Genomic DNA, 10,689 nt, shown 5'->3' on the forward strand with positions numbered 1-10,689 from the left:
TACTCACAGTGATAAGAAACGTACCTACCTGCATTCATTCACGCGTGTTTTTATACAATTATTCTGTAACTTTCAATGAAGGAAACAAGTACGTTCATCTACATTTATCAACATCTTTATTAAAATTAATCCACATTTATATGTGTTATTTACCTTATTAACATTATGATAAAAAGTTAGTGTTCAAATTAAAAGAATTGGAGTAATTAAAACTGTTTGGTTATCACCAAATGTAGCAGTCCGTGTGTTGGTTCGGCGTTTCAACCAGCTTGTCCGCCCGAATCGGAACAGAGGATTGTAAACCAAGGGTGCAATTGGATTTGCAAATTTTCTGACCGCAAAATGTGGTGCAATAACTCAAATTCCATCGTAAATCAAATTCTGTTCTCTCTAGAACGGACCGTGGAAATGAGGCTTTAAAGTCAGTAACAACTGTAGGTACCACTGGATCTATTGCACCACCTCTACAATATCAAAAAGATACGTAATTACATAGTTTGTGTCAGTACTACTTACCGGTTTGTACGTAACGCAATTTGGGGTCTTATCAACCCTAATAAATTACGAACTGTTTGCTTAATTAAACGGAATCGCTCAAAAAATTCAATTTCATCGAATTCCAGAAAGTAATTGTGACGGTTTATATACACTTTTTGCCGTCTAACGACAAATTCTTCATAAGAAGAAGAAGAACTGCTCGAAGAACTCCAAATATTATTCATTATTCTATCACTATTAATAAAATGACATTTCTTAAAGGCACTTTAGCTATTTAAATGGTCGAAATGGAGACTTTAGGCTAAAGTGACTTTAACGTCAACTTTATAGTTAAAGTCCGATTATGAAACACAATTTTAAATTTAAAGTCGTCTTTTAAATTAAAGGCACCTTTAATTTGATTATGAAACCGGGCCTAAAGCTTTAAAGTTGTCTAGGTAACAAGAAATAGTGAAATGTCAGGACCAATTTTTATTTATAATATAAATAAACATGAACATTACAATTACTATTGTTTGAAAGTTCAAAGCCCGCCGCTTTAAGCTGGTTACTGTTTGTTGCTTCTAATTTATAACTAGTATAAGCTTTTTCATTTTCATTCTTCTGTTGGACGTCCATAGCTCTTGATGAAGTTGAATTAGCAACCGATGTGTTCAGAACACCAGTAATGCGTTTGAAAACAACTATTTTGTTTGAAGTGGATTCTTCAATATAGCCACTAGCCACACTTGAAGATTTCCATCCCACCTGACGATTCAACTTATAGATGCTCATACCACTGTTTGCCATAATCGTATGAAGTTCGTCTAGACCAGTGTCGAAGCCTTCAAAAAAGGTAAAAAGTGCAAAAAAATCGTAGTAGAATGAAACCTATTGGAAAATGTTGAGAATATTACAAAAATGAAAGAAAAAATAAATGGTTTCAAAAATTATCGACCTATCTAGTCGGAAAGCATGACCAGTATATTTCTCAACGTCGGGTGATTCAGAATTAATAGCAGTTCTGCATGTTCTGCTAGCCTTTTAATATCTTCACTCATGTTTTGAACGGATTTTTACAAATGTGAAAAAGTGTGTAAACAAACAATTGCTAACGAAAACGATTTACAAACAACCTTTGATAATTTTATTGTGTAAATTCACATTTTTTCCGTGCTTACCAAAAATTGTGTTCAGTGTTGTGGTCCCGAGAGTGAAAACAAAATTATTTGATTTTCCGCAGTAATGTTCTAATTCCTTCGTCATTTTATTAACCATTTTTACTTGGATATCAAAGAACGAATTTAGAATTTTTTGATTGAAGCTTTTATTCAAGTTTTTTCTTCGTGGTTGCCATTTATGGACTAAAAATCACAATAAGAATTTTCACTAAAAAAATAATTTTTACAGCTCTTTGTCACTATTGAACTGAAAACTTGGTCGACCAATGAATAAGTAAAAATATTGTCTTTATGTAAACAATTAGTGAGTAAATATTCCACATGATTGGCTTTTAATGTGATGATGAACAAATTGGGACCCAACCAGACTCTGAAAACTGAAGGATAACTTTCGACCAATTTTTGTATCGTTTCAAGAAGTCTTAGAAATAAGGAATGTTTTAGATAAAAGTGATGAAAAGTTACCTTTTTGTCCGACCAACAGAAGAACGGGACTTCCAATGAAAAGCAATAATAAAGATCCTGGTAAAACCCACGAATGGTAATAGAGCCATCGACGTTTCCAGAGAAAGTTTGTGAAAAAGAAGAAACAAAAAATATGGCGACCCATATCAAATCAGAATTGATTTCAGTCATTCTAATACACAGAAATTAAAAGAGAATAAATAAATACCACTGTTTTGTATCGACAAGTCTGTCCTATCGTTTCACGGAAATTTACACACGTAAACTTGAAATTGTACAATTAATGGCATATCAGTCAGCGTTCATTGTTTTTTTAATGGATAAAGAGAGATTTCCAGTCGTAGAGAAAAAATAGTGCGTAACTCGCATAAACTCGTGTGAATTGCCACTTTTGTTTTCGGCTTGTGCCCAAAAGTTCATGCTCGTGGGAAATTAGTACTGTTCCGTGCTTGTTCTACAATATGCTATCAACATTTAAGAACAAGAAAAAACGAGGTTATGTTGGAATTTCTTTGGGTAATTTCAACGCAATTTTGATGTCTTTTAGAATATGGTACTAAATAAGTTTTTTTAATCATTTTGGGAAGAATACTTTAGATTCTAATATTCGGAGTGATAAGAAAAAGATTACCCCATTGAGATTACTTACTTGACACTATAGATACGGGGTGAGTCAAGCTTGTGAGGTCTTTCTAGGACGGTTTCATAAATAACTATTTCATATTTTTGAAAACGAGAATGAATATGTCTACATGAAATGCATATTTTTATTTTTTTTTCTTTAAATGCAACTTACTACTTTTATTGCACGATTTTGATGAGTTTTTAGTAAGATATTCAAAACTATCAAGTTTTAAACTCTGGGTCGCGTCTTTGTCAAGTTATGATTTTTTTTCCGAAAATTTTTGAAAAGCGGTGGCTGACTTAAAAACTTGATACGTTTGATAACGAAACTATATTTTTTCCCATGATTTAACCAGAAATAAATTTTATACATAAATGTAAAAAATAATTCTATTTTTCAATTTTTCTCAACTCTATTTTATTTCAACATAACTGTGATACAAATATTTGAGTTTTTATTTTAAATCTTTGAAAACTAACTTTTTTTTCGCAAATTTTGAATACAATAATTTGAATTTTTGGCCCTACTGTTTGGTAGCAACTTTCTTGTTTATGTTTATTCAATCATAAATTGGTATTGATAATAAAATTTCACTGCTTCCAAAAAAAAATGTTTATTTCTGATAGTTTTTTTGCACTTTGTTTCTTGAACTTAAGCAATTCGCGATTTCGACTACCGTTGAGGGCGCCACCGTCGCAGTGATCAGCTGTTCTCTAAATCATACTGTTTGAATTGTCATATTAGGATTACTCTTGTGTTTTAGTGTTTTTTTGTTAATATTGCCAAATATCTAGTGGTTGAGTGGTTGTACAGGGTCCGGCAACACTTGTGTCTACCCCCAAAATCGTCTTTAATTTTAAAGTTACAATTTTGAAAATTTGCATACGCGTATAGTTGACAAAGCTCTAGAAGCTGACGCAAAAATTTGTTTTTAATCACGGTTTGGTTGGCGTCGCGACGCCTAAGAAGTATAATTTTTAGCGATTTTTGAGTTTTTGTGGAAATATTCGCGAATTCAATTTTTTTTCAACATAACTGTGATACAAATATCTGAGTTTTTATTTTAAATCTAATACAAATTGTGTTTAAAATTTGCGAAAAAAACGCTGTTTTATCAAGTTAGTTTTCAAAATTCTGACAGCGCAATTCACTAAGTAAGACTTTTGTTACAATCAAAAGCGAGCCAAAAGATAGATGTCATTTGTGACACAAGGTGTTGACAGATGGGTGTAAACGTTTTGACGTAATAAAATTGCAAACTGACTTGATAAAACCGCATTTTTTTCTCAAATTTTAAAGACAATTTGCATTGAATCTAAATTAACAGCTGAGTAATTTTTATCACATTTATATTGAAAAAAAAAAATTAATTTAGGGGTTGATATCACTAACTCTCACAATTAACTAAAAATTACATTTTTAAGGCGTCGTGACGCCAAAACTATCAGTGTTAAAAAACAAATTTTTGCGTCAACTTCTAGAGCTGTTGAGCGTATGCAAATTTTCAAAATTTTATCTTTAAAATTAAAGACGATTTTGGGGGTGGACACAAGTGTTGCCGGACCCTGTATATTGCACATACTCATTAAATATTTGTCTGCAACTACTTCCAGATATGTATATGAAAAAAAAAGCAGTTACATTAAATTTTAAAGTGTGGTGTAAATTCAAACTTTTCGTGTCTCGTTTGAGTGACGGACGATGCCTGTTGTTGTTGTTGTTGGAAGGTAAGCGTCAGTGGCTCTCAATCAGTAGTCGCAGGTCCTTTTACTACTAAACTATAAATATTTGACCCTAAGTTATTTACATTTTTTAATCACTAAATGAAAATAGATACTCGGTTATAGTTTGGCAGCAATACCCCCAACACCCTGTACATATCTCAAAAATTGTGTATGGTAACAATGTAAACATTAAGCCAAAAAAAGGTATGAAAATAAAACTAAATTTATTACACTAAAAATTTATCGAGGGTTCTACTTGAAAAAATCAAGATCTGGTTATTTGTAAATCCTGAAAAGTAAAATCGTCTGTTTTTTACATTTAAGCATATAATCAATTTCTGGTCAAATCAAGAGAAAAAGCATAGTTTAGTCATTGAACCTGTTAAGTTTTATCATCATATCACTCTTCCGTGTGCCATAATTTCACGGTTCCTTGGTCTATTTTTTTGTAATTTAGCACATTTAACAATCTTGATCTGTTTATAAAGTAAGCAAAATTTAAAAATCGTGAGACCAAAATTGCAGAATTTAGAGAATTTGAACAAGGGGTGGGATTTTGCTTCTGCAACGATATGAGATACGATATGATGATCTTCAAAACGCTCAATTAATCTAAACACGTTTTTTTTCATAATTTTTTTAATCCTAGCAATTTATTATAAGGGTTGTTTCTGAACAAGTGGTATTTTATTATTAATTTGATTCTACCTCACATCGAATTGAACTTAAATTTTACGCGTGTGCTAACAGGCGGCTGATTAAAATTCGCACTTCACATCGTAGAGAAAAAATTGTCCAAAGAATTCTGATCCGTCTCTGTTTTGATGGTTTGAACTTTACTTTTCAAAATATTGATCTTCAAAGTTCAGTTCACATCGACTTCTAAAATTTGAGCTTCGAAATTTTAGTGTTTAGTGAAAATGATTTTTTTAAAAACCCAAAATCTTCGTTTACTCTTCCATGTGACATATCTTCATGGCATCTTGGGCTTTTTCTTTGATAAACTTTTGATACACTACAAATGTTTGTTCGACCGAAAAATGGGCCGAAATTTCAAAATATGTATAGACTCAAAGTTTTAAAAAATATTCCTAAATTATTAAAAAAAATAAAATCATTAAAGAATACAAAAACACAATCGAGAAATTGTAGAATGCCATAGGTCCGGCGTTTTCCGATCTTTATTTTTGAAATTTGGCACACTTAATAAGATTGATCTGTCTACAAAGTGGGCAAAAATTTTAAGCCATAAACCCAAAATTGCGGATTTTAGAAAATTTGTATAAAAAAATCTGAGATCCGTGTTTAGTTCAATACATTCTTGCAACAAAAGATATTGCCAATTTATCTTTTCGGCCTCAAATAATTGTAAAAGAATACTTACCGGGGGAGTTCCACCCCATGCCCTATGGGAGGTTAGCGGCTCGGACTACTGGCATAGACCCCTTTTCTGGTAGTTTCTCGGTATTTTTCTCTTTTTTCGAGCAGGTACTCCCATGAATACTGGAAAATTGTGCTCATAGGTAGACATAGAGTTGTCGAAATTAAGCCCATCCAGAACGAATTAAATCACTAGTCAACACATTCGGGCGCCGTTCATCTTAATGAGTACATTTTGTTGATTCTCAGATACGTCAACATTTTTATGTTTATTACAATTTTATTGTCCTTTTACATACACACTTACCTACTTAATAATAATAATGTATTTACAGATAATACAATACAAATTAAAACAAAAATAATTTGAAAAGATTAATAATTTTTTGATAGACTAAACAATTACAATAGGGCTAATACTAGAAACTAGTAAGCATAACATAACATTTTCGATATCTTTCACAAATCAAAGCAATGGTTTTGTTCAAATATCTTGGTTTGCAGAATTAATGCATTTTTGTATTGACACAAAAAAACTTACTTTCGAATGGAATTAACTAATCAATTATAATGATAAAGAAATATCAAAAAAGCAAAATATTCCGATCAATTCATGTTCTCATTAGATAATAAGTATGTATCTACTACAAAATCTTTCAATAAGCTGTTGGATATACAGAGTTAATTACCATAAGATCACGAGCCTGGCGAGATCAAAATGGAACCCAAAATACTCGTACAATTTAAGCGGCTGCCGGATACTTTATTGTGATCAACGATGATAGTTATCTGAATTTTTTTTGACAATACATGTGCTGTCGTAAAATTTTTCAGGGGACACATTTGAATTCCTTTTTAATGAAAACAGACAATTTTGCAAAAAACATTATACAATTCTTGCACTGCAACGGTTTTACAACTATCTAGCAAAGTGTTACCTTCACCTGCGGTTTGGACGGCAAATAATGCTATCGAAATGTAAAATCGTAGTTACAGTAACTCGAATGTAAATATTTAGCTATTTTTTGCAGCGCCGATCACGTCTCATGTTGGGGATTTGTAAAATTATAAAAACAATTAATTTTGTGAAATAGCCAAAAAGTGTCAGAACTCGCGAAAGATCCGTTAACCAAATTATGCTTAGCATTGAGTGGTGGCGATTAGCAGGAATATTGTGTCACTAATGAACAATCGATACATTTACTTTTTCCGCACCCGATTTAACCAACAACTCCACTACTTTCTTGTGTCCGTTCTGAGAAGCAAACATCATCGCCGTTCGACCGTCTTTGTACACTGCATTGATATCTCCACCCGATTTAACCAACAACTCTACCACTTTCTCGTGTCCGTTCTGAGAAGCAGACATCATCGACGTCCAACCGTCCTTCTGCACTGCATTGACATCTCCACCCGATTTAACCAACAACTCCACCACTTTCTTGTGTCCGTTCAGAGAAGCAAACATCATCGCCGTCCAACCCTCCATGTCCATTGCATTGACATCTCCCCCCGATTTAACCAACAGCTCCACCACTTTGTCGTGTCCTTTCTGAGAAGCAAACATCATCGCCGTTCGACCGTCCTTGTAGACTACATGTATATCTCCACCTGATTGAACCAACAATTCCACCACTTTCTCATGTCCATTCTGAGAAGCAAACATTATCGCCGTTCGACCGTCCTTATACACTGCATTAACATCTCCACCCGATTTAACCAACAACTCCACCATTTTTTCGTGTCCGTTCTGAGAAGCAGACATCATCGGCGTCCAACCGTCCTTCTGCACTGCATTGACATCTCCACCCGATTTAACCAACAACTCCACCATTTTCTGGTGTCCGTTCAGAGAAGCAAACATTACCGCCGTCCAACCGTCCATGTCCACTGCATTGACATCTCCACCCAATTTAACTAGTAACTCCACCACTTTCTCGTGTCCGTTCAGAGAAGCAATCATCATCACCGTCCAACCATCCATGTCCACTGCATTGACATCTCCACCCGATTTAACCAACAACTCCACCACTTTCTCTTGTCCCTTCTGAGAAGCAATCATCATCGCCGTTCGACCGTTTTTGTTCACTGCATTGATATTTCCACCCGATTTAACCAACAACTCCACGACCTTCTCGTGTCCGTTCTGAGAAGCAATCATCATCGCCGTTCGACCGTCCTTGTAGACTGCATTGACATCTCCACCCGATTTAACCAACAACTCTACCACTTTCTCGTGTCCTTTCTGAGAAGCAATCATCATCACCGTCCAACCGTCCATATCCACTGCATTGACATCTCCACCCGATTTAACCAACAACTCTACCACTTTCTCGTATCCGTTTTGAAAAGCAGCCATCATCGCCGTCCAACCGTCCATGTCCACTGCATTGACATCTCCACCTGATTTAACTAGCAACTCCACCACTTTCTCTTGTCCCTTCTGAGAAGCAATCATCATCGCCGTCCGACCGTCCTTGTACACTGCATTGACATCTCCACCCGATTTAACCAATAACTCCATCACTTTCTCGTGTCCGTTCAGAGAAGCAGCCATCATCGCCGTCCAACCGTCCATGTCCACTGCATTGACATCTCCACCCGATTTAACTAGCAACTCCACCACTTTCTCGTGTCCGTTCAGAGAAGCAAACATTATCGGCGTCCAACCGTCCATGTCCACTGCATTGACATCTCCACTCGATTTAACTAGCAACTCCATCACTTTCTCGTGTCCGTTCAGAGAAGCAAACATTATCGGCGTCCAACCGTCCTTCTGCACTGCATTGACATCTCCATCCGATTTAACCAACAACTCAACCACTTTCTCTTGTCCCTTCTGAGAAGCAATCATCATCGCCGTCCGACCGTTTTTGTACACTGCATTGACATCTCCACCCGATTTAACCAACAACTCCACCACTTTCTCTTGTCCCTTCTGAGAAGCAATCATCATCGCCGTCCGACCGTTTTTGTACACTGCATTGACATCTCCACCCGATTTAACTAGCAACTCCACCACTTTATCGTGTCCGTTCTGAGAAGCAAACATCATCGCCGTCCGACCGTCCTTGTTCACTGCATTGACATCTCCACCCGATTTAACCAACAACTCAACCACTTTCTCTTGTCCTTTCTGAGAAGCAATCATCATCGCCGTCCGTCCGTTTTTGTTCACTGCATTGACATTTTCACCCGATTTAACCAACAATTTCACCACTTTCTCTTGTCCCTTCTGAGAAGCAAACATCATCGCCGTCCAACCGTTCAAGTCCACTGCATTGACATCTCCACCCGATTTAACCAACAACTCCACAACTTTCTCGTGTCCGTTCTGAGATGCAGACATCATCGACGTCCAACCGTCCTTCTGCACTGCATTGACATCTCCACCCGATTTAACCAACAACTCCACCACCTTCTTGTGTCCGTTCAGAGAAGCAAACATTATCGCCGTCCAACCGTCCATGTCCACTGCATTGACATCTCCACCCGATTTAACCAACAACTCCACCACTTTCTTGTGTCCGTTCAGAGAAGCAAACATCATCGGCGTCCAACCGTCCATGTACACTGCATTGACATCTCCACCCGATTTAACCAACAACTCCATCACTTTCTCTAGTCCCTTATGAGAAGCAATCATCATCGCCGTCCGACCCTTTTTGTTCATTGCATTGACATCTCCACCCGATTTAACCAACAATTTCACCACTTTCTCGTGTCCGATTGAGAAGCAACATCATCGCCGTCCCACCGTGTTTGTCCACTGCATTGACATCGCTCTGAAAAGCAAACATTATAGTCGTCCAACCGTCCTTCTGCATTGCATTGACACTCCACCCGATTTAACCAACAATAGGTTGGTAGCACCCATGGTATAATGAAATCTAAGGTATTATATTGCGCTATGGAGTGGGGAGTGACGTCACTCGGAGAGTAGACTGAGTTGTTAGGTCACATGTAAGGCACTATTTTGTCTTATTGGAATCTGTATTTTTCCTGTTTCCAGCTTTTAACGATTTTCAAATTTTCTGCATTATATCTTAAGTTAATTTGTTAATAAAATAACAATAATAATAAATACTAAAATGCGTTGTTCTATATTTAGTTGCAATAGTGACAGTGTGACGAGATAATTGTGGGTGATTTCGTGTTGTCGGTCTGATTCTTTTAATGTAGAAAATGCCAGAATATGTTCAAAACATTTCTGTGAAGAGGACTATGAAAAAAACTTAAAATACGAACTCTTAAATTATTTACCAAAGAAGGGAAGAAAATTAAAAGACGAAGCTGTTCCTTCTTTATTTCTTCTCAAAGGAAAATCACGCAAACGTTCAACAGCACGGGAAGAAAGAGCGTGCAAAAAGATCAAGCCAAATTTGTGAAAAACATAATTGAAACGGAGTAAGCCGGTAACTCATCGCTAATAATTTTCTTACATTACTTTAATTTCTTTTCATTTATGCAAAATATGAGGCCATTATTTGTTGAAAAGTAGTAATTAATCAAACAATTCTTCTTTGGTTGTATTCTTTAGTGTTTTTTCTGTTTACTTTAATCAAATTTTTATAGGGAACTTAAGGTCGACCATAACACGACGGTAACGTTTGTTGACAGTGTGCCTTCAACTTCAAAATCTATCGGGTAAATTAACACTTTCACCTAATAAGAAAAATCTTTTTTTTTCAGAAATCATTTTTGTGTTTGCATGTTTTGGCGTGTTGTCAAATAATCAGATAAACTTTACTTTTTGTTTCGATAGCGTGATCACAGACTTCGAAAATGACTTGACAGCAAAAGTAGATTTACCTAAAAGCTAAAATGACAAACTTAA

General features: G+C 35.7%; 1 protein-coding gene across 1 annotated transcript; it reads right to left on the reverse strand.

Annotated features, from left to right (window-relative positions):
* Nucleotides 1-7,032: 7,032 nt before the first annotated feature.
* LOC148170541 (uncharacterized) lies at nucleotides 7,033-9,729 on the reverse strand. Its single transcript, XM_088041253.1, has 4 exons — nucleotides 9,706-9,729; nucleotides 9,568-9,637; nucleotides 9,454-9,536; nucleotides 7,033-9,360 (listed from the first exon to the last, which is right to left on the reverse strand). The coding sequence occupies exons 1-4, from the start codon at nucleotides 9,727-9,729 to the stop codon at nucleotides 7,033-7,035; spliced, it is 2,505 nt and encodes an 834-aa protein (XP_087897379.1).
* Between the last annotated feature and the right edge of the window lie 960 nt (nucleotides 9,730-10,689).

The sequence above is a fragment of the Gnatocerus cornutus genome, chromosome 7, assembly GCF_029298725.1.
Source record: "Gnatocerus cornutus isolate USDA-ARS CGAHR chromosome 7, icGnaCorn1.1, whole genome shotgun sequence".
Lineage (NCBI taxonomy): Eukaryota > Metazoa > Arthropoda > Insecta > Coleoptera > Tenebrionidae > Gnatocerus > Gnatocerus cornutus.